This window comes from Podarcis cretensis (genome assembly GCF_951804945.1).
Source record: "Podarcis cretensis genome assembly, chromosome: 8".
Classification (NCBI taxonomy): Eukaryota; Metazoa; Chordata; class Lepidosauria; order Squamata; family Lacertidae; genus Podarcis; species Podarcis cretensis.
Window position 1 is genome coordinate 60,705,545 of NC_137177.1, and position 25,287 is coordinate 60,730,831.

Consider the following 25,287-nt stretch of genomic DNA (forward strand, 5'->3'; position numbering starts at 1 on the left):
ACGCAACCAGCTATTTCCTGTATGATGGTTATGCGTGCTGTTATGGACTGGGGGGAAATTAATTTGGTTCACATTTTAATGTGAACCTACTCAATTTGCATTCCCCTAGACCAATATGCAAGCAGAAACACAGCTCTCCTTTTGGAATTTGCACTTCTCCAAATTTCTCTCCATTATGTTGCTTTGCGGGGGCTTAGTTCTGAAAAGTGACAAATAATTGGACCGGATCAATAAATATTCTGCCTATCATCCTATAACTCCTTACAAATAGGCTTAAGAAATGGAAAAAGCATTGAAAGTTTAAAATGATTTGTGTGTGTGTTTGTAGAATATGGATAGGATGGTAAACCCTTCTGGGCTCACCAGATTGCTTTGGATTAAATCATTTCCCTCCCACTCAGAATCAGGAAATATCTTGGCTTAATCTGAGACAATCAGACTCCATTTGGATCCCACTGTGATTTCAGCTCATTACATGATGGAATGCAATCTTCATCCCATGGTCCTCCAACCAAGCCCCTCGCTTATCTTCAGGTTTCTGGAGGGAAATGCTGGTTTACCCTCAGAAATCACCATCCTGCACACTTGATCTAGAACTTTTTCAGTAGGATGAAAACCCACGTATTTGGTTTTTTAAATGCTGCCTTCTTCTTTCAGGAAAATCATCCTTAGGGGTCGCCTTGTTCAGACTTGCGGAACCAACTGCTGGCACCATCCTCATTGACAATGTTGATATCCTCACTATTAGTTTGGAGTCTCTAAGGACCAAGTTGTCCGTCATTCCTCAAGATCCCGTTCTGTTTGTAGGTACAGTAAGGTAGCTGTTGTGACGATTATCAAATTCACCTTTGCTGCAAAAGTGAAAGCTAACCAACTAGTGGTAGTTTCAAAATCGCTCTGTAAGGGAAGGGGAAGAGCATCGACATGATTGGCCCTCTGCTGCAGACCGGAGGTTGAGAGAAAGTAGTTTGCATAAAGTAACCCAGTAAGTTCTTGGCTTGGGTCGTAGAGGAAGGGGGGGGGAGGTACAGTGATGCAGAACCTGGACTTCTGGTAAACAATCAAAAGGCAGACCCTGCGAACACCAAGTGGCTGCTGTGGCATCTCTGTGGTGTATGTACTTTGCATTGGAAGTTAGGACGGAAAACCAATTTATGGAATTTATTTATTTATTTATTTATTTATTTATTTATTTATAGCATCTGTAGCTCACTTTTTAGCCAAAAAGTCTCCTGGAGTGGCTAATATGCAATTTAAAAAAGACAATGCTTGCCTGCAGGCTTCCAATCTTAAAAAAAAAAAAGACACACAAAGGAAAATGTACAGGGAGGGAAAAGGAAAATCAAAACTCAGGCATGAATTCGTATAATGATCAGCTGGCACAGTTCAAGGGAAGAAGGTTCCTGATGGAGCTGGTCTTTTGGTAAAGCTGATGGAATGAGCCTCCTGCTTCCGATCTCTCCCAGTGAGGCAGCCTGATGGAATGGCTGATTCCAGGTGTCTGTTGAGGGAGAGGAGACCTGATGGGGTGAGCTCTGCTTCCCAGAAAACATGCAGATATATGTATGTTTTCTTTACAGTGGTATCTTGGTTCTCAAACTTAATCCGTTTCGGAAGTCTGTTCCAAAACCAAAGCGTTCCAAAACCAAGGCACACTTTCTCATAGAAAGTAATGCAAAATGGATTAATCCATTCCAGACTTTTAAAAACAACCCTAAAACAGCAATTTAACATGAGTTTTACTGTCTAACAAGACCATTGATCCATAAAATGAAAGCAATAATCAATGTACTGTACTATAAAATAAGTAAGACAGTATTGAATATGATAAAAAAAATTCTAAAAAATTCTTACTTACACTGATGATAGTCATTGTTTGGATGTTTGACTTTAATCCATTTCCGCAGTCACACAATCAATCAGTAGCTGAATCAGGTTCCACACAGTCACAAAAACAAATTAACCAAACAAGCCTCAAAAACTAAAACACAAAATAAATAGCAAAAACAAAAGCACCAAACTTAATCTGTTCCTGAAGTCTGTTTGACTTCGGAAATGTTCGAAAACCAAGGCGCAGCTTCTGATTGGTGCAGTCACCCTGGAAATAATAGCCGACAGCCACACCGGATGTTTGACTTCCCAAAAACATTCAAAAACTGGAACACTTACTTCTGGGTTTTCGGCGTTTGGGAACCAAGGCATTTGAGTATCAAGGCATTTGAGAACCAAGGTATCGCTGTGTTTCCTTTCCTTTCCTTTAAACTATAGTATACCAGAAAGAAAAATGCATGCATACAGAACATTGTACACAGTCAAACAAATATCCTAAGAAGCACCCAGCCCCCCCCAAAAAAAACCCCAACCCCTCAGACATAAGGACACATAAGCCAGTCATTATTAAAATAGTCAATGCCACGGTTTGTATGTAAAGGGGTTCAAGTCCAAATACATTTATTCAGAAGTAAGTCACACAGAGCTCAGTACAACTTATTCCCAAGTAAATGGCTTTCAGATTGCAGTGCCATTGGACGTGGTGGAGCTTACTTCTGAGTCAACATGCATAGGATTGCACTGTAAGGCAATGGAAACCCCCTTTTCAGTTTCAGAACTCTATGTATTTGCATGTAAAAAGTATAATGTCTCATTGAGCCGGTCAAGGGTTAAACACATGGAGGAAGATGAGAGAAATAGAGTCTTTTTTCCAGGTAAATAAGGAGATCTTATACAATGGTCATGCAGTACAATGTTATCAGGATTTCCTTTCTCTCTGGACTCCATTGGTGTTATTTAAATGACCTTGCTAACACCAATAATATTGGTATTTTGGTTAATAAATTTGTTTAAAATAGTAGAATGAGAATTCCCTGGATGCCCAGATGCTGGTTTGGGGCAAGTACTTGTTGGTGAGAAAGCCCCAGCAAAGATTTAAAATCACAAAACATGCAGCAAAGTAAAGTGTGGAAATATAGGCTGTTACTTTAAAATATCCCTTTCTAAGTTTATTCCAAAGCTCCCACTTCCCTTTAGCATAAAAAGAGACCACACTGTTTGGTAAGTTAAAAATGGTTTACTTACAAACTCTTCAAAGGTCAAATTCATGTGCTTTTCCATACAGCAGCAGCAACAAACAGCAGCAGCAGCAGTTTAACTTAGCTTCAAAATTGGTAAATGTTTCTAAATTATTTGTATAAAAACACAAAGATGGCTTGCTAAACCCACACGGTCTGGCTTGGAGTGATTAGCCCAGACATCCATTCTGGTTGTTTTCATGGTGGAAAAGAGAAAGAGCAAAGTTTTGGTAGGTAACCCTTCCTCCCAAGGTGAGGGGGTGTGACCTAGCTAAGACTGGCAGGACAGTTTACTCTATGATCTTAATCCCTTCATGCCTTAACTAGAGCTATGCATGCTGCTTATATGAGGCTGATATACCCCACAGATAACTTCTTAAGAGCATAGATGTTGCCTTTCTCAAACAAACCAAAGCACATCTAGTCCAGCATTCTGTTCCAAACAATCATTTATCTCCAGAAGCTGACAAACAGGACATGGCAACAATGTCCCTCCATCTTTCTTGTCCTCAGTCTCACCTGTGCAACAAGAATGAATCCAAGGGTCTAGTCCACAAGAACTGCAGCAGCAGGCAATGTTTTCTTTTGCGGGGCAATGTGTTTCTTTCATTCTCATTCCTACCCTACAGGTACAACTTAGATCCATTTCAAGACCACACAGACGATCAAATTTGGCAAGCTCTGAGCAGAACATTTATGAAAAACACAGTATGTTATATATATATATATATCTGTATTTCTTTGTTTTCCCAATCTAATCTATTATTGCCAGATGAAAATGACAGCATATGGAAAATTTTGATTCCCTGTTAACCATGCATCATTAATCACAAGATACCAAAACAGTAGTGAGAATAATGTGGCTAATATTCAGTCCCATTTAAGATTTGAACAATTAATGTTCACTAATTACATTCTTAATTGTCCTTTCCTCTTTTTATTTTTTTTAAAGGCAGAAATAATTGACGGCTGGAGAATGGCCTTGCAAAATTCGGAGAAGTGTAGATTTTGAAGCATGGCTGTGTTTTGGTTCTTGTATTGTTTCAGAAAGCTCAAGTGTGTGTGTGTGTGTGTGTGTGTGTGTGTTGGGGTTGTGCCTTCAGTTGTACAAATGCAGCCCCCATGTTGCAAAGAGACAACTCTGCCTATTTCCAACTCCCTGGCTGCCCCACCCCCACCATTTACACCTATTGGTGACCACACAAACTACAGCAAGACAACTTTTCCCCTTGTACATAGTAAGAGATGTATACCTCATAGTGTTCATAAGGCTGTCAGGCTCAAAAGCCAGGGATCTAGTAGCTCGGGACAGGTAACGAGTAGGCAGAAGGCCGACAGAATCTTAGCAGAAAAGGGAGAAAAATGGGGAATTTAGCAGATTTAGAAGCTTTAGAAAGAAGTGGAATAGAACAGGTCCTCTAGAGTCAATCAATTCCTGGGTCAGCAGGACTATGGGCACTTGCCCAAGTATCCCAGCTTAAGTTACCTGCAATTTCTCCTCCAACCAGAAGCATGGGATGAGCAGAGAATTGCTTGGAGGCAGTAAGGTAAAGGTAAAGAGACCCCTGACCATTAGGTCCAGTCGTGACTGACTCTGGGGTTGTGGCGCTCATCTCGCTTTATTGGCCGAGGGAGCCGGCATACAGCTTCCGGGTCATGTGGCCCTCATGACTAAGCTGCTTCTGGCGAACCAGAGCAGCGCATGGAAACACCATTTACCTTCCCGCTGGAGTGGTACCTATTTATCTACTCGCACTTTAACGTGTTTTTGAACTGCTAGGTTGGCAGGAGCAGGGACCGAGCAATGGGAGCTCTCCCCGTCGCAGGGATTCGAACTGCTGACCTTCTGATCAGCAAATCCTAGGCTCTGTGGTTTAACCCACAGCTCCACCCATGTCCCCACTTGGAGGCAGTAGCACCTGTCAAAGCCTTAGAGCAGCTCTAATAAAATCGGCTCCCCCGCCACCCCACCTTCATTTTAATTGTAAAACTATAAATGTTTACACAAGCTGCTCTGAGCATTTGCCCAGGTGCCGCAGGATTTCAATTTGTTGTTCTGCTTTGCCACCAGTGCTCCATGTGAGAGGAGGGAAATCCAAACAGATTAAGCTGGGATATTGACTCAGCAGCCAATAATCTTCTGGGTCCAGGTCAGGGATGGGGAAACCTCCTGGTGTGGTTGGACTCCAGTTCCCATCAGCCCCAGCCAGCATGGCCAATGTTGACCAATTATGGGAGCTGTAGTTAGGAATGGAGGAGGAGTTCAATTTGGTTTACATTTAGAAATGAACTGGTTTAATTTGCACTTTCTGAAACAATACAAGAAGCAGAACACAGCCGTCCTTCAAAATCTACACTTCTCTGAATTTTGCAATGCCATTTTCTAGCCAGGCAAATTTTACAAAAATGAAAACACTGGGGTAAAGGTTGTATATAAATGCACATGTATTCATGGAAATAACATACAAAGATGCATTATATTACAGGAAAGTGCTTCACAAAAATTTGTGTGTTAGACAAAATTGCAAACAAACTGTCTATATTAGAAGAAATTCTCACTTAAATGCTGATGGATTTCCATGAGGACTTTCACTTTTTTAAAAAAATGCAAACTCATGTGTAAATGTGCAAAAGAGAGAGATGATAGAGATAGAGATAGAGATAGAGATAGAGATAGAGATAGAGATAGAGATAGAGATAGAGAGAGAGAGAGAGAGAGAGATTCACCCCAAGTTGTACTTCAACTGCATCTGGAGAACCACAGGTGTTCTCCATCCTTTGGGAAGCAAATCATGTTGAAACCAGAAAGAGAGGTTAGGGTAGGGGGGAGGGAGGGAGAGAGTCAATCTACTAGCTGGTAGTTAGTTTTACACACACACACACACACACACACACACACACACACACACGAAATATGATTTCTCATTTTTTCATTAATTCCTTCATTTATTTCAACAATTTGTATACCACATTCATTTCTAAGCTGTGTGCAAGAGACCCAATATAACAGGGCTAAAATGAGTTAAAACTACAGAATCCAAGAGTTCAGTTAAAAAGCCTGATGGAATAATAATATAATAAAGTATTCATTCCATAAGCGCCAGATGTTCAACAGAGAGGGGCCTGCTCTGCAAAATTGGTCCCACTATACGGAACACATGGCTCCTTGTGGGTGCGAGTCGTGCAACTAAGCCATGGGGACCACTAACAGTGATTTCCCCCAAAGACCTCAATGATAGAGCAAGGATATAAGAGATTGGGTGGTCCCTGAGCCACCCTGGACCCAAGTTGTTAAGGGCCTTGTAAAATAACACAAGAACCTTGAACCTGGCCGGAATCACCATTGTGCGCTGATTGTTTGCTCAAGACAGAATCTGGTCGCCATCCCAAAATGTCTCCATGCCAGATCTTTTATTCACATTACTCCGTCGTTCTGCCTGCCCTTCAGTTGCTTCCTCCCTCTCTCACCCTTGCCTGCCGCCATCAAACGTTCAAGCGGCTTTTGCCTCTTCCCTCTTGCACATCCATCTCCTTATACTTGACAGGGATCAGTGATGTTGTGTCAAAGATGGTTTCCTGCCCTGTTGTTGTTGTTGTTGTTGTGTGTGCAACAAAAAATAAAATGTATAATCATGGCAGCATTTCTCTTGTATCCTAGGTTTCAAAACTGCCGAGAAAGTTAGAAGCAGGGGTGGTTGAAAATGGAGAGAACTTCTCCGTGGGGCAACGGCAGCTGCTCTGTATGGCGAGGGCGCTCCTCCGAAATTCAAAAGTGAGTTCCCGGAGCTGTCGCTGTTTATCAACTGCTCGGAATGCATAAGGCACCCTCGGTCCTTCTTCCTGCCTTTCTCCTTCTTTGCCTTCGTTTCTAAAGGGAAGGGCTGTAGCTCCATGGTAGAGCATCTGCCTTGCATGCAGAAGGTCGCAGGTTCAATCCCCAATTGCATCTCCAGTTAGGGCTGGGAGAGGCTCCCCATCTGAAACCCTGCAAAGCCCCTGCCAAGTCAGTGTAGACAATACTGCAATGCAGAGACACTGACCACCATGAGAACAGGATGTTGGACTAGATGGGCCATTGGACTGATCCAGCAGGGCTCTTCTTGAGCTCTTGCTTTCAGTGGGAAGCCTGCTAGCAGGACCTGAGAACAACAGCACTCTTTTGATTCCCAACAAATGGTAAAGGTAAAGGGACCCCTGACCATTAGGTCCAGTCGTGGCCGACTCTGGGGTTGCGGTGCTCATCTCGCTTTATTGGCCGAGGGAGCCGGCGTACAGCTTCCGGGTCATGTGGCCAGCATGACTAAGCCGCTTCTGGCGAACCAGAGCAGTGCACAGAAACGCCGTTTACCTTCTCGCCGGAGCGGTACCTATTTATCTACTTGCACTTTGACGTGCTTTTGAACTGCTAGGTTGGCAGGAGCAGGGACCAAGCAACGGGAGCTCACCCCGTTGCGGGGATTCGAACCGCCGACCTTCTGATCAGCAAGTCCTAGGCACTGTGGTTGAACCCACAGCTCCACCCGCGTCCCACCAACAAATGGTACCCAGGGACATTTACTGCCTCTGACAGCAGAGCTGCTTGCAGGGATGAATGAGAGAGACCTGCTCCATTTGAAATCCTGCTGGTGGCCTTCCCAGAAGCATCTGCAAGAAACAGGATACTGAACCTAGATGGACCTTCGACCTGATCCAGCCAGGGTTCTTTTTTACATTCCGTTCCTGAGCTTGCCAGAGCCCCCAGAGCCGATTTCAATAACTTTCTGTTATTGGACCTCATTCAAATGTTCTTCCCATTCATTCCTCCCCTGCTGTGTTGATACTTCCACCCCGCTTTATTTGTGCTGCTGCGCTGATTTATGTTGCCTCATTAATATGACAAACTGCTGAAATTATAGCACAGTTCAAGAGCTATAATAATAAATTTGGGGCACATTTCACGTTCATCATGATGACACACCACCATCACGGAACTTGTCAAAGCAACTGCAAATATTTGCAAATGTTTCAGAGGGTCTGGTGTGGGTGGGTCCTGCTTCCTTCTCTATTGGTGCTGCTACCTGAGCAGACATCCTTACCCTAAAAGCAAGGTGGTGCTATTGCTTCCCTCCCCTTACCTGGCCTGGTTTCCCTGGCAACGCTTCCCCCAGGTGGGATTGGACAACTCACTGGGGTAGGCGGGGACCTCCAGGTATCCCACCTGAGGGAAGGCAAAGCCTATGCTGATGGGGCCACTCCAGATCCAGGGCTGCACGCGTCCACGCAAAAGGCGCCCCCCGTTTTAAGTGGGGAGCGGTCATTGCTTTAGATGACTAGCATACCCCCTTGCCCTTTCCCCCTTCTTGAAAAGATGTCGGATTTGTCTGCCCTAGCTAATAATGAATCCCAGTATTGGTTTGTTGTTGTTGTTTAGTCGTTTAGTCATGTCTGACTCTTCGTGACCCCATGGACAGTATTGGTTTAAGTGGACCTTAAGGGATACTGAATTTGGACTCTTCCATGGCAATCACAGTTTATGGTACCAGATCCTCCTGAATGCTGAAAAACTTCACCACGTCCCTCCTTCAAACAGTGGGAAGCCATGATTTGTTTGAAACCTGTAAACCAAATTATTACCTGGCACTGGGTGTTCACCAGCTGCACTGCCTCTAGGCTTGTTTCTGGGTCCCAGTCCTTATGTCTCTAACACAGTTCAGAACAACAGAAGTTTCTGTATACCAAGTTGGTCCATTGGTCTATCTAGTGTTGTCCACACTGACTGGCAGCAGCTCTCCAGGGTTTCATATCTACCTGGAGATGCCAGGGATTGAAGCTGGGACCTTCTGCATGCAAGGCAAATGCTCTACCACCAAGGCGTGGCTCTTTCCCAAGCACAGGTGGCACATACTTAATTCTGTTACAGAATGAAGTTGCAGAATGACCAAGCAAGATGGCTGTTGGTGTAGGCAGTTCAGGGCAGAGCCAAATGGCACCTGGATTCTTCCTCTACTGCAGCCAGACTGAGTTCAGGGAAGAAATTCTGGGAGGAGGAGAGCCACATGGTTCCACCCTGGCCAATGGGAGGGCCTTCCTGTCTCATCTGTCTCGCTGGTGCAACAAGGTAGAAAGGGATGCCAGCAGAGTCACTTCTGGAAGGGGAAGAACCAAATGAAAGCTGTCTCTGCTTTCTCAATGAAGGCCGTAACTGCCATTGGCACTGAGCTCCAGTTTACACACATTGCAACGGGAGCGTGAGAGTCAGGACTCTTTTATGCCTGCTGAGTCCTAAATAACTATAATAACACAATAAACATGCAGAAGGGAGAATGTCTGCTTTTGGCAGGTGAAGTGTGTCATGTAGGGGAGAGGAAAGGTGCACCTGTTGAGATTTCAGCGACGCACACCTTAAGGTGTGTGAAATTCACACATCCCCACATCAGTTTCACCAGGTGGTTCTGTGCTGGGAAGCTGTAATTGGTTGCCCATTTCCAACGGGTGTCTGTGAGTCCTTGCGAAGTCTGTCTCCATGGCAGTATCTCTCTGCCATTTGGGAATGTTGATGTGTATTGCTTGTTACTCCCACCATCGTTAAAGGGCAGTATCTGGTTTCCCAAGCAGAGACACCACTGGCTTTCTATCATTATGTTATGTCTGGAAAATTGAACTGAAAGGCATCAAATTTTTATTTTCTTTTTAATGGTATATGAGAACGAAGACCTTAGCAGACCCACTGAGAGAGGCTGTTTCGGACTGAAATGTGTTTGGATGTTTATTATATATGAAACAACTCCTTTTATTTTATTCAACTTCAAATTTGTTATACGTTTCTCTTATAATTTGACTTCCCACATTCCCTTCCATGTTGTTTTTATACCCATCCCTTTTATATAGGGCATAATACCATACTTTTCACCTAATACTTGAATATTTTCACATAATACCATACTTTTCACACATTTTTCCATTACGTTACACATTTTATCTAATATATGTTCCTATTTCATATATTGCCATTTCTTCTCGTATATGAAACAACTTCTGATTATCTGCCCTAGGGCAGTGTTTCCCAAACTTACAATAACCTCATATCCCCTTTTTAAGAGTTCAGTTTTACTGCCCTGCCCCTTTTCAAGCAAAAGTAATCTGGGGATGCTTCTAATAATACTATTTTTAATTGCCGTGTGTAGCTAAAAACAACTATGGTCAAGTAAAATAAAATAAAAATTCTGCCTTATGCCCTTTGAAACCCTTTCGTGTACGCCCAGGAGAATGCACAACACACTTTGGGAAACGCTAACCTGGAATGACTATTATCAACTGCAGGTTTTCTATGAGGTGTTATGTAAATTTGTCTTAGAAACACGCCCCCAATGGTCACTCTTTCTTTGTTGCTATGAAATGTATCGGGGGATTTTCGAAGCCCTGGCTGACCTCTGGAACATCTGAATGGGATTCGACCAAATCTGGCGCATGGCCTAATATTTACACATGGCTAGGTGTGCCCTACCTAGGGAAGAGCGATGGCAAATTTAGCCCTGTGACCTTTTGCCTGCGAAAATGTGATGGTTCCCACTTACCAGCATTCTGCAATGCTTGCTGGGGTGTATGTGTGGCTATATTCTAAAATTGTTAATGCAAACATCATTACTCCTGCAGATAATACTTCTCGACGAGGCAACTGCATCCATTGATTCTGAGACGGATGTGCAGATTCAGCAGACCATCCGGGAAGCTTTTGCTGACTGCACCGTCTTGACCATTGCTCATCGTATGAACACCATCTATGAGTGTGACCGTGTGTTGGTGATGGATAAGGGGAAGGTACATAGCCATAGAAGTAAATAATGATAATGATAATTGTCAGGGAACTTGCCATCAGCTCAGAGGCAAGAGGTGGAAGGGCAGTTGTGTTACAGGGAGCCTCCGAAGATCTTGCAAAGCAGTTCCTCCTCTGGCGAGGAGGGAAGCCCCACCTCCAGTGGGGAGGGGGTGCAGGGACCAGAAGATGCTAGGGAGAGCCTCAACACTGAGTCTGAGCAAAGCGGAGGGGAGGCAAGTCCTCCTTTGCCAGTGCCCACTCTGCGCAGTAGGTTTGGGCGCAGAGAGGGGAGGAGAAGGATGGGGGTCACACAACTGTTATGCTGGGGAAGGTATAAGGACCGCCCACTCCCAGATTCTGCTGGTGACTGAGCAGACATGGACTTGCAACGCTCTGCACTGTAAATAAAAGGTAAAGGTAAAGGTACCCCTGCCCGTACGGGCCAGTCTTGACAGACTCTGGGGTTGTGCGCCCATCTCACTTAAGAGGCCAGGGGCCAGCGCTGTCCGGAGACACTTCCGGGTCACGTGGCCAGCGTGACAAAGCTGCATCTGGCGAGCCAGAGCCGCACACGGAAACGCCGTTTACCTTCCTGCTGGTAAGCGGTCCCTATTTATCTACTTGCACCCGGAGGTGCTTTCGAACTGCTAGGTTGGCAGGCGCTGGGACCGAGCAGCGGGAGCGCAGCCTGCCGCAGGGATTCGAACCGCCGACCTTTCGATCGGCAAGTCCTAGGCGCTGAGGCTTTAACCCACAGCGCCACCTGCGTCCCTGTAAATATTTTGTACTAATAATAAAGCCCGGAAAAGACAGGTTGGAGTCTTGCCTGTTTGCTCTTGAGCAACCACACCAACACCTGACAAGAATGATAATGATAAAAAGCTTCATAGCTCCTACCGAGGACCAATAAAATTGGTTTGGAATTGAGCTATCTTCTAAACATAGTTTCTAAAGCTTTTGCAAGAGTCTCAGTTCCTTTGAGTCTCATAGCTCTTCTAAGGCAGATGGTATCAGCGGACCTTTGCTCTTGCATCTCTTGGTGGAGAAGGCTGTTGGGTGCTCCAGGGGAGGTGTGGCTAACTGCTGGCCTCCTAATGTTCAGGGATGATGACTGGAATTGTAGTCCAGCAATATCGGGTGGGGTGGGGGCACAGATTAGGCACCCCTGCCCCAGGAGAACAGTGTCGTAACATGTCCTCCCCCTTGCCCTTTCATTGCTCTTGTTGCCTCTCCAGGTCTCCAGTGGCCATAGGGGAGCACCCATCCTGCCCTGGAAGTCTATTGCTAAGCACCAGGCCCAAATTATGCAAAACCTGAGTGTCCAAAGAGGGCAAGGACATTTTTTAATATAAAAAATTGATGTTATTGGTGGGATATAATAGGGACAATCTTTCACGTAAGCAGCATGGACTGATATAGTGGGTTATTTTAAATGGGAGGCAGTGATTGCAGAAAATCTCCTGGTGGCAGCAAATAGGGTTTTAGCTCAGCTTTGGAAATCAGCATGACACCTGAAACCTCACAGAGGGAGCTGGGATGGCCCAATACATTTTTCTTCTTGAGGCAAAGGGTAAGATGGTGCTCACCCCACTCACAGCATTCCATTCGCAGAGGCTGAATGGAATTTCTCTCCCATCCCATGTCAATGCTGGCAATGGGATATTTTCCTCCAGCAAACTTGAGGGCAGAGGCTGGCATGGCGGCATAGCTCTGTGCTCTAACATCTTGCTGCCTGTTGCTTCATCTTGTCTAATGGCAGAAAAACATACAAGTTTAGCACATCAAAGAAATAGCCTTCTAAGGCAATGTGATTATTTTCACATTTGGGGTAAATGATGCTACCAATATTTTTTTTTTAAGTGTAAATATGTGTGTGTGTGTATACACACACACACACAAAAACAAACAAACAAACAAACAAACAAACCACGTATTCATCAGTAATGTAGACTGGGGCACATTAAACTAAAGGATCTAAAGGAACTGAAAGCTGTAGGCAAACTGCACACTCCACAATTAATTTTAGAAATCCTCCGACAGACAACTGGAAACCAGGGCAAAGCAAATCCACAATAAAGGAACGGAACTGAGAAAATCCTTTCTTCCCTATTACTATGTATCCCCCCCCCCATTGCTATTCTCCTTCCCCAAGGCAATTTTCACATGATAGGATACTCATAAAAAAACGACCCCAACTGCACTGTATTCTTGCTTCATACTTGACATTTGCTAACGCACCTGACATTTGTTCAATTTCTTTCCCAATGACTTTCAGATAGTGGAGTTTGGCAAACCGGATGAGCTCCTTCAAAAACCCAATTCCGCATTTGCATCACTCCTAGCTGCTACAAGCAACGTTGGATCCTAGGACATGAAAATATTGAATGGTGCTTTCTCTGTGGACTTCAGAAAAGAAGGCTTAATATGGACAGAAAGAACAGAATAGATATCTAACGTCTTGCCGACAAAGAAATATGATAACCTTCACTGAAGGCCACATTTAAGGGCAAACTCTGAAGCTTGATAGAACCAGGGGCAGCTGAAACTAAGAACTAAATAAGGGGAGCAAGAAGGACTTTGCAAATACACATGGCATTGGACTACTGATTTTGGAATTCATTCAAAAATATAGCCCACCTGCAGGGAAACCTGTTAACATGGTGTGTTGGATCAGCACATTTTCAGAGGGTGCTAACATGATCGGCAAACTTACCAGAGGGTATTCACCCTTAGCATCCCACAACAGTTAAACATTGTACGTTCCATACAACCTTTAAAGGCAAATGATGTAGACCTGATCACTGCATAGTCACAATGGCTGCAACTCAGCCAAGGTAGGATGTGACTGAGCCCCAGCAAAATCAGTGCAACGAGTTAGTTACAACTAACTCAAGTCCCAGGAATTTCAGTGGAACTTGTGGCAACCGGTCTCTGTTGGATCGGAACCACCACGTATCACTTAGGCAGCTGAAAAATTCCGGCTGGTTTTTAAAGGAACAATTCATCTATTTGGCTGTCATACTGTAAGCAGATGGGCTTCTTCAATTCCATTGACTACAGTGGGATTTAAGCAGCCTAGCTGGGTACAGCTTCTGCCTTTAGTTTGTACCTGGTGCTTGCAAGGAAAATGCACTGCCGTATTTGGGTAAAAGGAGCCCATGCAAACCAGCCTGTTGAGCACCTGAAGGATCCAATAGATTTCAACCGGAACAACGTAAGTATATGCTTATCTCACCAATTGGAATCAATCGTCAATAAACAAAACAGAACACCAGACGCTTACCTTTGGCTGCAATGTGCCCAGCACTTCTCTGTATACCATGTGATCTGTTTTCCAAGAAGAGAAGAGAAGAGAAAAAGATACATAGGCTCCAATGGAGGAAGCACTCTTGTAGTTTGTCATTGAACTATGCAGTAAAGAATACCGTCCACTGTAACGTCACTTGTTAATTCACTTTTCTTGCAGTTATAGGTTTTGGAATTATCACATACCAATTTCTTATTTCCAACAGACATATTTCATGTTGGCACATGCCCACTGTTGTTTGTTCTCTGCACAGTACTACAAGCAAAAGCATCAATATTGCATTATATTATATTATATTATATTATATTATATTATATTATATTATAATCTGTACTGCCTTTCTCCCAAGCTGGGATTCAAGGCAGCTTAAGACATTTAAAAACATTATATAATACAAACTAATAAGAACAAACTAGTGAAAAGCAATAGTTAAAATACCTCAGAACCCAACACATTTAGACCCAGCAATTAATACAGTTTCTCCTGACAGCAGCCCAGCGATAGGCAACACCTGCACCTCAGTTTTCAAGGATCCATCTTAACAGGGAGGTCTTAACCTGCCGGTGGAACGACAGCAAAGAGGGACCTCTTCTGGGAGGAAGTTGGCCAAAAACAGCTCAACTGTGTCCGGATTTTTACTTCTTGAAATATGGCAAACCTAACAATATGGGAGAAGAAAAGTCTCTCTCTTGCCACCAGCTGTGCTTCCAGTGTTGGTGGGACCGAGAGAAGGTGCTCACTGCCATGTGGCCCCCAAAAGGTTGCCCAGAAGGGAATGTGGCCCTCTGGCCGAAAGATGTTCCGCATCTGGATGTATGACTTAACTGCAGGTGTCGGGGTGTCTGCTGCCAGGGTCCTGGGGCCGAGGGCAGCTACCCAAGGATTAGAAAAGTTTTCAGCAGGTGTTTAAAGTTAACACAAAGGCGGCTGCTGAGACTCTGTCAGCAGGGCAGTCACAGGACGACGGCACTAAGGACTTCTCATTGTTGTCAAATGAGCCTCGCTAACTTAGGCCACTCCTGCAGATGATCTCTGTGACTGAGCTGGGATATAAGAGTTTAGGGAGATGGACTGAGGTACCCTAAGCCTAAGTTGCTCAGGGCTTTGTAAATTTATACACCAATACGTTTATAATTTCCATTTTGTTTACTAGTGTTACCTCTAGGTGGTAAGTGAATTCCCACACCAGTAAAGACAATCTCAGTGGCTCTTGAGTTATTAAAGACCAGCAGCACTGCAATGCATACCCACCCTCAGTTAAATTGACATATCTTATGGCTGTTCACATGGGATAAACAGTCTTGCTGGGAAGTCTGAGTATATTAATTTAGTTAATATTTGTCTGTTTCCATGGTTTGAAAGCTCCCAGGTTGCCAGCTCTGTGTGTATCTCTATTACACAAATTGGCTCAGGTTCTACATTAATTCCTGGCTTTGAGTTACCCCAGGTATCTTTTCTCTCTCTCTCTTTTTCCAATCGTTTCACAAAGCCGTTCTTTTGTTTCTCGCCAGCACTAAGGAGAACAGAAAAAAGAGCAAAAGCTGTTTCCAAGCAGCCATAAGCGGAGCTCCGGGTGTGAATCTAAAATGCTCCTAATGGATACTGAAGCTCTACATTGCATGCCTAAGGGATAGTGCACAATTGCTACAATGACAAGAGTCTCATCTGGATGCCTTCAGAAGCAGCAGCGGCATCAAGAGCTGAAGGGAGGAAACCAAACCTTCCTCTGCTAAATTGATACTGGCTGCATGACTCATCCACAGGGATGGAAGTTCCCAAAGGAGAGCAGCCCACCAGCCAGGGAAAATGATGCTTTATCAGAGGATGCAGCCAGGGATGCTGGCTGACAATTTGTTTGTTAGGATAATAGCCCATCAGATGGTCCATCAGTGGGAGAAAATGGCAGGAGATGGCCTCCTGAGAGCTGGAGATATACCCCGAGTGTTTTGAAGGGGACAGTTCTGATGTGCAACAGAAACGTGACAGAGTGGAGTTTACCAATCCAGGTGCCCAGCCAGTCAAGCACGTCTCCCTTCCCAGGATACTCCATTCCACCCCCCACCCTTTTCTGCAAAAGGCCTTGGGTTTCTCCAAGCCCACTCATACCTCCCTTGAGTGTGGATGGTGCTGTTTTGGCTACATTTGGAGAGTGAAATTGGTATTAGTATACGGCAGCAGCAAGGGTGTCATAAGAGGTCAAAGGACTGTTGCTATTTCTGCAGCAGGGCTCCTGTCTCTAGTGTTCCAGAGCTGCCAAATCGGCATGAAAGACTTTTCGGCTACTGAGAAAACGTCTTCTCACCCTTTCTCTTGATTGCAGCCAGTCAGAATAAAAGGAGGTGAGCCCAACCACTGAAGAAAGAATTGCATGCCAGTTGACCACCCCAAATTTTGCCTCTCTAACTCCCTCAAACTAATTTTTCCAGGAATTAAATAATATGGAAAACATGTAAAAATGTAAGAACACAAGAAGAGTCTGGTGGATCGGGCCAGTGGCCCATCTAGTCCAGCATATTCTCACAGTGGCCAACCAGATGTTGTGGGAAACCAGCAAGCAGGAGGTGAGCATAAGAGCCCTCTCCCCTCCTGTGATTTCTAGCAACAGGTATTCAGAAGAACTGCTGCTTATGACTCGAGGCAGAGCATAGCCATCATGGCTAGTAGCCATTATTATTATTATTATTATTATTATTATTATTACCCCACCCATCTGTCTGGGTTTCCTTCCTAATAATAATAATAATAATAATAATAATAATAATTTATTTATACCCCGCCAATCTGGCTGGGTTTCCCTCCATTAATTTATCTAATGCGTTTTAAAAATCTAATCCTGTGGGAGCAAGCTCCATAGTTTAACTAGCATAGCTAACAGCTAAGTTTTCACTGAGAAACAGAGCAACAGGCTTTGGCAGCGACAGAGATGAAATAATAAGCAATCACCACTCCCTTCCATCCCCCACATGCATCTCATACCTCCTGCCGCAGCTCCTGTTCGGCAGTTCGGTGCAGTATACCAACAGAGATTCCCCTTAATGCATTTATTGGCAACCATCTGCCAGCTTGAACAATGGCTGTCAATACATTGACTAATCTCTCATCATGCCTTGAAATGCCAGCAAAAACCCCCCGACAAACACACATAATCTGCGCTGCTGCAAAATGAACTCCATCAAGCCAGCCTGGGATCGTATCAGTCACCTCCAAGATCACAACATATTCCTGAGCCCTTTAATGTCTTCATAAATTTATGCAGTCTTAGGAACACGTACTAACAAGTTCTGTGGAACTTGATGCAACACACTTCCAAACAGTTCCAGGAGAAGGAGAGTGGGGGGAGGGGGCACTGAAAGTGTCTTGCCCTTCCCAGAACCTGGTGTCAGCACTAGTTTGTGGAAACTTGCCCACTTGAAATATATGCATGTTTTGCATATACACACAATCTTTCTTGTTGACTGTAACCTTTGAGCCATCTCCATGTGCTGTTCTCTAGCACTGCTTGGGGCTCCCAATATTTTGAGCAGAAGAGGCTCAAAATATTGCACCTGTAACCTCAAGAAACAAAAACTCTCAACGTGGATTTTCCACAACATATATATCTGTAAAAGCTGGAGATATAAGCATGGTAGCAATTACATCTTGCAGATAATTACAGTTTCTACCCAAATATGAAATTTAGCTAGTTACTATCCAAGTGAGACCAATCTAGTTTCAAAGAAAGAGGCAGCACACACCTGCCCCTCTTATGTAGAAACCTCTGGATTTTGCACAGATAGCCTTCGGCGCAAAGGTAAAAGTCACCCCCAACACTGGAAAGCAGCCCCAGGGAGGATGCCTATGAAGAAATGAGGTCCAAGCACAGGAACCCTCTCACCTCTTGTGGCTTCCAGCAACTGGCATTCAGAAGCATTGCTGCCTCTGATTGTGGAGGCAGAACATAGCCTTGACAGCTAGTTGCCATCAATATCAGTTTCCTCCATGAATTTCTCTAATCCTTTTTAAAAGCCATCCAAGTTGGGGGCCATCACTACCTCCTATGGGAACGAGTTCCATGGCTTATGTACATGCTATGGGAAGAAGTCTTTACTTTGATCTGTCCTAAATCTTTCAACATTTAGCTTCATCACAATAAATCAATAAAACTTGGAACTGTGGTTTACAGCTTACAGATCTGCAATTCACAGCACCCTTAGCAAACTTCAGTTCTCAGGATTCTTTGTGGGTGAGGGACATGTGCTTTAAATGCGCTTTGAAGACATGGTGCATACACAGTTGGAGCCATCTGGGCCTGGGACAGACTTCGAACATGGGCTTGTAATGATAAGAGCTTAGGATTCAGTGTGGATTTAAATGTGCTTTAAATGTGTGCTGTGCATGCAGCCTCAGCAAACAAAGGTTCACTAATAGGGCAGGAGACAGCTGTAAATTATAGAGTAGAAACTGGGGGGGGGCTGTCCTCTGCTCCCCTTTTCCAATTAACTTCCCTCTCCAGGACCCATCCCCATGACCACTGGTGGAGGAAGAGGAGTGGGGGAGAGCGCACCGCCCCCGACAGTGCAATCCCGGTGGGGTGCGATTGTGGCTGCCCCCTGTGCTGGGTGCCACACCATGCCCCCAGGATGCATGCCAGCCCCGCCTCCACCTGCTGTCTGCCCCTGGTGCTGGAGCATGAAGCTCTGCCACTGCCCATGACATCTCCAAGGACTGCCCCTAGGACTCAGGTCTGAGCCCTAAAATCTCAGGATCTGGGTTGTTACAGACCTGGCAACCTTATTCAGTGCTAAGTAAACAGTTCAATTGGTACCTCAATGAAATATTCTCCAGGTAGGCATTGACTTCTTGTATTGCCACAGACTAATTCCTTGTTTCAGCGTTTGAAGGTGAGATGATCAGTAGGCGAGACAACCTACCACTGGCAAGAGGAAGCCCTACCTGAGGGCGAATGGGTGCCAAACCCAGAAATCACCCATGCTACAAACTCAGGAAGCAAGGGTTGAACCGGTGAAGCAACAGTGAGAAGGGGAAAGCCAATGAGGACCCATAACAGCAGGTTAGTTGCTTGATGCCTGGTTGACATTGACACAAGGGGAGCTGTGCTATCGGATGACAGTGATGTATAGCAGCGATTTCCAAGTCCTGGCAATATGAAGTGAAGATAAAGGGTAATAGACGAGGAAATAAAATATGTGAGAAGGAAAACAGGAAAGTGAGTGCAAACAGGGATTGCCAGCTGATTCTCTTTTTTCACTTTCTCTTCAACTGCGTGGGTGCAAGGCAGTGATGTTTCCCTGGAGCAGATGCCTGATGCTGTAGAAATTCTGGTCCTTGATCAGAATGAAAAACAGGGTCGTTTTAGCAGCTCCAGCAAAGAGGAGGAGGAGGAGGAGGTGGGGGTGGGGGAGGTGGCAGATTGATGTGACAGCAACCATAATTGCAGTATAGCAGAGAGCAAATTCCCCGTAAGGCCCATCAAGAAGCCTGGCATTTCAAGCCGCCGTGAATTTAGCATCCCTGCTTCCCCCACCCCTCCAGCATACAGCTGATGGGTGCCAAATTTGCAATGGGGGTGGGGTGAGAGGCGTTTCTGGGTGAGGGTGCAAATGCATACTGGTTTGGCAGACAGAGTGACAGCTCTGACACAGGGAAGCAGAGTTCATCTTAGCACCACACCATCACTCTACATGAAGGCTAGGAGAACTGCGCCTCCTGCCCTGCTGCTGCTGAACTATAACTCCCATCATCCCTGATCACGGACTGTGTTGGCTGGGGCTGATGGGAGCTGGAATCGGGCAGCCTGTCCCATTTCAGCACCTGAGGTGAAAGGGAATTGCCACCTCCTGGCCTGCCACACCCCACTTCTGGCGCCTCTGCTTCCCAGCTTTAGCCAGTGGTGTGCAGCCACTGGACTAGGGGAACTAGGCTAGTCCCCTAAATGTCCCCCTGCTGCCTCCTTCCCAAAGCCTGGGAGGCTTCTGCCTGGCTTAGGGAGGGAGCCGTGGTGCTCCGACGGGTCCAAGAGCCCTCCTGCCACCTTCCCCAAGCTCACCCAGCTTTGGGAAGGAGGCAGAAGGGATCCAGTATCCCATCAGAGACCTGGCGCCTCCTTCCCAAAGCCCGGGAGGCTTCTACCCAGCTTAAGGAGGGAGGTGTGATGCTTCATGTGTGCAACGTCCCCACCATCGCCCTCGCAAGCTGCTGCCTCCGTCCTCTACGAAAAATTGCACCGCATACCACTGGTTCTCGCCCAACTCGGCAGGACCTGGGATGCTCCTTGAAGTGTTGCCAAGCAGCTTTCCCCATGGGGTGGTGGTGGAGCTGAATAGCAAATGGAGCAGAGAAACACCTTGCCAAACTTGGTGGGAACCAGGGTGCTCCTCAAAGTGCTTGCTTGGCTTCTCCACCCTCGACGAGCGGCAATGCCGCATGCAGGAATGCCTCTGTCTTGGTGGTGGAAGCGGTGGGGCAGCTTGGCAGAGCTAGGGCCATCTTTAGCAGATGCGGTGCTGGGGTGCAAATATCCGCCCAGCGCCCCCAAATTACCACAGATAGTGTGGGGGGGGGGAGCTGCGCACTGCCAGCCATTGGGGGGCGCAACTCTCCCCCATGCCGCTGCGGAAGAGCAATTCCCACAGAGGCTTGGGAGGGAAGCTGCATGCCCGCCAGCCATATGGTTGATGGGGTGCAGCTGACGGGCGTGCAGGGAAAGGGGAGGCCATTGGCAAAGCCACACAGCTTCCCCACTTGCTGGGGCGCCCCTGAGAGGCTGGCACCCTGGCGCAATGCACCACTAAGCCCAATGGGAAAGATGGCTCTGGGCAGAGCACCGCCTCTTGTACTTCCACTTCCTGAGGCAGGTGTTTCATCCTGTGTAATGGGTGAGCCAGCTCTGGTTTGAATCCGTCAACAGCTGGGTTCCACAGGTTCCCCAGCCTTGGTTCAGTGAGCTCAGAGTGTCATACATGAACCATAGAGCTGCCAGACCCCACCGGGCTGACCTGAAGTCTCCAGGATTGCCTGCCTCTCTGCAGGTGGCATGGGAAGGGCTTGAATCTCTAGGTGGGCAACAGTACCTTCCCTGCCCAGGAAACAACCTCTTTGACTGAGGTTTCTTTCTTAATGCCCAACCAGTGACATATTTGCTCATTTGTTAGATTTTGTGTGTTTTATTTGAATGACATGCTCTTGGCAACCGTGGTTCATGCTTAATGTGCCATGCTTAATGACATCACTGGGGCCCACTCACCCATGGCATCATCAGGTGCCACCGCTAAGTCTAAGGTCTGAAATCTCAGAGCCTGGGATGTTTCTGACCTGGCAAGCCTATTCCCCAGCACTGCTGTACATGGAAATTTAAAAAAACCCCAACTAACTAACTTATGGTATGCACACCAAAAGGAGGTAGGATTCTGCTGCAAGGGAAAATATGGACAGCAGTAGAAGGTTACCAAGAGGAATGATAGAAAAGGCAATGATACCTTGAGGAGGTAAACAAGGGAGGAAAGAGATGATACCTGTTTAAAATCTCATCTGTTCACCCTGTTTTTCCCCCAACCTGATTGAACTATGCTGCTGTATTAAGCTGAGCCACCGATTTGCAAGGCATTTTGCATGTGGTTTGATGAATATCATTTTATTGCTGATCTTACACCATTCACTAACATGCTATTCTCCTCACCCATCAATATGGACTTTATTGAAATGTTGACAAGGAAATAAAGAAGACGTGCTCAGAATAGACCCAATGAGATCAATGGACTTGAGTAACGGACATCCATTCATTTCAATGGATCTCCTCTGAACACAGCTTAGTTGGAGATAAGCCATATAAAAAGAGAGATGTTAAATAGGGGAGTGGGGAGCTGGGGACTTGGCAGGTCTTAAATTCACAAATGTGTTGGGGAGATGTTAATAGAAAAGGTGAGAAGGGGGAGAAAATGAATTGAAGGAGGGCATCAGCGAAATGGATGAGAGAATTGAATTCACTGTCACAATTCTTACATGCATTTGGTGTTTGTTCTCTGTCAGGCACACTCCATCTTTCTTGGGCAAACCTTCTGAGCACTTTCTCACAGTCATTTTGTTTTATTTTGCTGTCTCCTCCAATGTAGCCTGTTTTTCAAAATGCCCCCTTTTTTAACCTATTGATGATAGCAAAGATATACTAGGTTACACCATTGCCATCCCACAGGGAATAAATAAAACAAACCAATGTTTTCATAGTTTCTGAACAGGTACACATACACCCTCCAAATACCTCAGAAGATAGAATCAGGATTCAAGATGACCTTAACAGCAGAGGCAATTTTAAGGTAGTATGACCAATGTGGCTGCACTGAGCATCACACTGCAGGGGGCATCACAACAGTACTGTAGAACAGAGCGCAAAATGTGTGTTTGTGTGGTGTGTGTGTGTGTGTGTGTGTGTGTGTGTGAATTTTAGCATTGCACAGGGTACCACTGAAATTTGAAAGCCCCAAGTCCGCCACTGTTAACAGGTTGGAGAACTGGACCCAAAGTAACAGAATGAATTTCAGTAGGGACAAATGTCAGGTTCTACAGTTACAACAATACAGCATGTTGGCTAATAGATAGTAGAAAACATACAGTAGAATAATGATGATGATGATAATAATAATAATAATAATAATAATAATAATAATAATAATAAATTTTATTTATATCCCGCCCTCCCCAGCTGAAGCCGGGCTCAGGGCGGCTAACAACAATCAAATAATCAAACAATCAAATAATCCAACATTCTAAAAACATTTCATTATAAAAATTAATTAAAATCAAATTAATGGCAACCGTTAAGCAAAATTCTGTGCAGGTTGCCAGAGGAGGGAGTCAGGCTGCGCCCTGACCAAAGGCCTGGTGGAACAACTCTGTCTTGCAGGCCCTGTGGAAAGATGTCAGGTCCCGCAGGGCCCTAGTCTCTTGTGACAGAGCGTTCCACCAGATTGGAGCAGCAGCAGCTGAGAAAGCCCTGGCTCTAGTTGAGGCCAGCCTAACATCTCTGTGGCCTGGGACCTTCAGGATGTTTTTATTTGCAGACCATAGGTTCCTCTGTGGGGCATACCAGGAGCGGCAGTCTCATAGGTACGAGGGTCCTAGGCCGTATAGGGCTTCAAAGGTTAAAATCAGCACCTTAAACCTGATCCTGTACTCCACCGGGAGCCAGTGCAGTTGGTATAGTACCGGATGAATGTGATCTCGCAGCGAAGACCCCATAAGGAGTCTCGCCGTGGCATTCTGCACCCGCAGGAGTTTCTGGGTCAGTCTCAAGGGCAGCCCCACGTAGTTACAATGATCCAGTCTGGAGGTGACCGTCGCGTGGATCACAGTGGCTAGGTCAGGGTGAGAGAGATAAGGAGCCAACTGCTTAGCTTGGCAGAGATGAAAAAATGCTGCATTTGTTATAGCTGTAATCTGCGCCTCCATAGAGAGGGAGGTATCGAAGATTACACCCAAACTCTTAACGGACGGTGCTGGCACTAATTGCACCCCTGCAAGAGATGGGAGTTGCCCCCCCCAATCCCATATCGTCCCGTCCCAGCCAGAGGACCTCTGTCTCCGAAGGATTTAACTTCAACCGGCTTCCACGTAACCATCCAGCCACAGCTTCCAAACATCTGGTCAGTGTGTCTGGGGCCGAGTCAGGATGGCCATCCATCAACAGATAGAGTTGGGTGTCATCGGCATACTGATGGCAACCCAGCCCAAAACTCCGGACAAGCTGGGCGAGGGGGCGCATAAAGATGTTAAAAAGCATTGGGGAGAGTATTGCACCCTGAGGCACTCCACATACCAAGGAGTGGCGCGATGACAATTCCCCCCCAAGCGCCACCTTCTGTCCCCGACCAGAGAGAAACGAGCGCAGCCATTGAAGGACTGTGCCCTGGATCCCCACGTCGGCAAGGCGGTGGTCCAGAAGTTCGTGATCAACCATGTCGAAGGCTGCTGACAGGTCTAGAAGAATCAGCAGCCCCGACCCGCCTCAATCCAGCTGCCTGCGGAGATCATCTGTTAGGGCGACCAGAGCCGTCTCGGTCCCATGACCAGCGCGGAAGCCGGACTGGAATGGATCCAGAGCCGATATCATTCAAATTATAGGAGGAAGCCAATCAAAGTTCATATGTACAATATAACAGAGTGGTGGTGAGGACTGTCAAGCCGTGTGTTCAAAACAGACGTCTAAGGACAGTCTCACAATAGTCTTTCAAAAGTTTCAATGGAAGACATCTCAAAAGCCTCAAAAGGACAGTGTCTCTGGAATGATACTACTGTTTCGTGATAGTCTTCATCAGCTGGAAATAAGATACAGGAAATAAGAGGGGAGAGAGGTACCTGGCTTGGCAGCAAAACATGTGAAAAGTAACAAGATTGATGTGAGTCAACAGTGTGATGCAGCAGCAAAAAACAACAACTGATGCAATCCTAGGCTGCATCAATAGAAGTCACAAAATTAAAAGACGCCTGCTTCTGGGGAGAAAAGCAATGAAAAACCTAGACAGCATCTTAAAAAGCAGAGACATCACCTTGCTGACACAGGTCCGTATGGTTAAACCTATGGGTTTCCCAGTAGTGATGTATGGAAGTGAGAGCTGGACCATAAAGAAGGCTGATAGCCGAAGAATTGATACTTTTGAATTATGGTGCTGGAGGAGACTCTCGAGAGTCCCATGGACTGCAAGAAGACCAAACCTATCCATTCTGAAGGAAATCAGCCCTGAGTGCTCACTGGAAGGACAGATCGTGAAGCTGAGGCTCCAATACTCTGGTCACCTCATGAGAAGAGAAGACTGCTTGGAAAAGACCCTGATAGTGGGAAAGGGAGAAGGGGATGACAGAGGACGAGATGGCTGGACAGTGTTCTTGAAGCTACCAACATGTGTTTGAACAAACTGCGGGAGGCAGTGGAAGACAGGAGTGCCTGGCGTGCTCTGGCCCATGGGGTCACACAGAGTCGGACACGACTAAACGATTAAACAACAATAACAATTCTGCCCTGGCTAGACCCCACCTCGAGTCCTGTGTCTAATTCTGGACACAGCAGTTTCGGAAGGATGTTGAGAAGCTGGAGGTGGATAACGAAGATTTTAAAGGGTCTGGAAACC

At 45.8% G+C, this 25,287-nt stretch overlaps 1 protein-coding gene and 1 long non-coding RNA gene across 6 annotated transcripts in view; both read left to right on the forward strand.

Moving 5' to 3' along the window:
- LOC307223012 (ATP-binding cassette sub-family C member 12-like) overlaps positions 1-14,300 on the forward strand; it is a 70,463-nt gene extending 56,163 nt beyond the window's left edge. For 3 of the 5 annotated variants that reach the window (XM_079988714.1, XM_079988713.1, XM_079988715.1), the window contains 5 exons: positions 658-817; positions 3,698-3,776; positions 6,727-6,840; positions 10,701-10,865; positions 13,139-14,300. In XM_079988714.1, the coding sequence (XP_079844840.1) occupies positions 658-817; positions 3,698-3,776; positions 6,727-6,840; positions 10,701-10,865; positions 13,139-13,231 (611 nt within the window). In that variant the 3' untranslated portion in view covers positions 13,232-14,300. Of the gene's footprint in view, positions 1-657; positions 818-3,697; positions 3,777-6,726; positions 6,841-10,700; positions 10,866-13,138 lie in introns of those variants that run through there. The other 2 variants (XR_013841945.1, XM_079988716.1) reach the window with 2 other exon arrangements.
- LOC307223154 lies at positions 7,627-9,216 on the forward strand. Its single transcript, XR_013841999.1, has 3 exons — positions 7,627-8,158; positions 8,359-8,466; positions 8,531-9,216. It is a non-coding gene; the product is annotated as an uncharacterized lncRNA (long non-coding RNA).
- Positions 14,301-25,287: the final 10,987 nt, after the last annotated feature.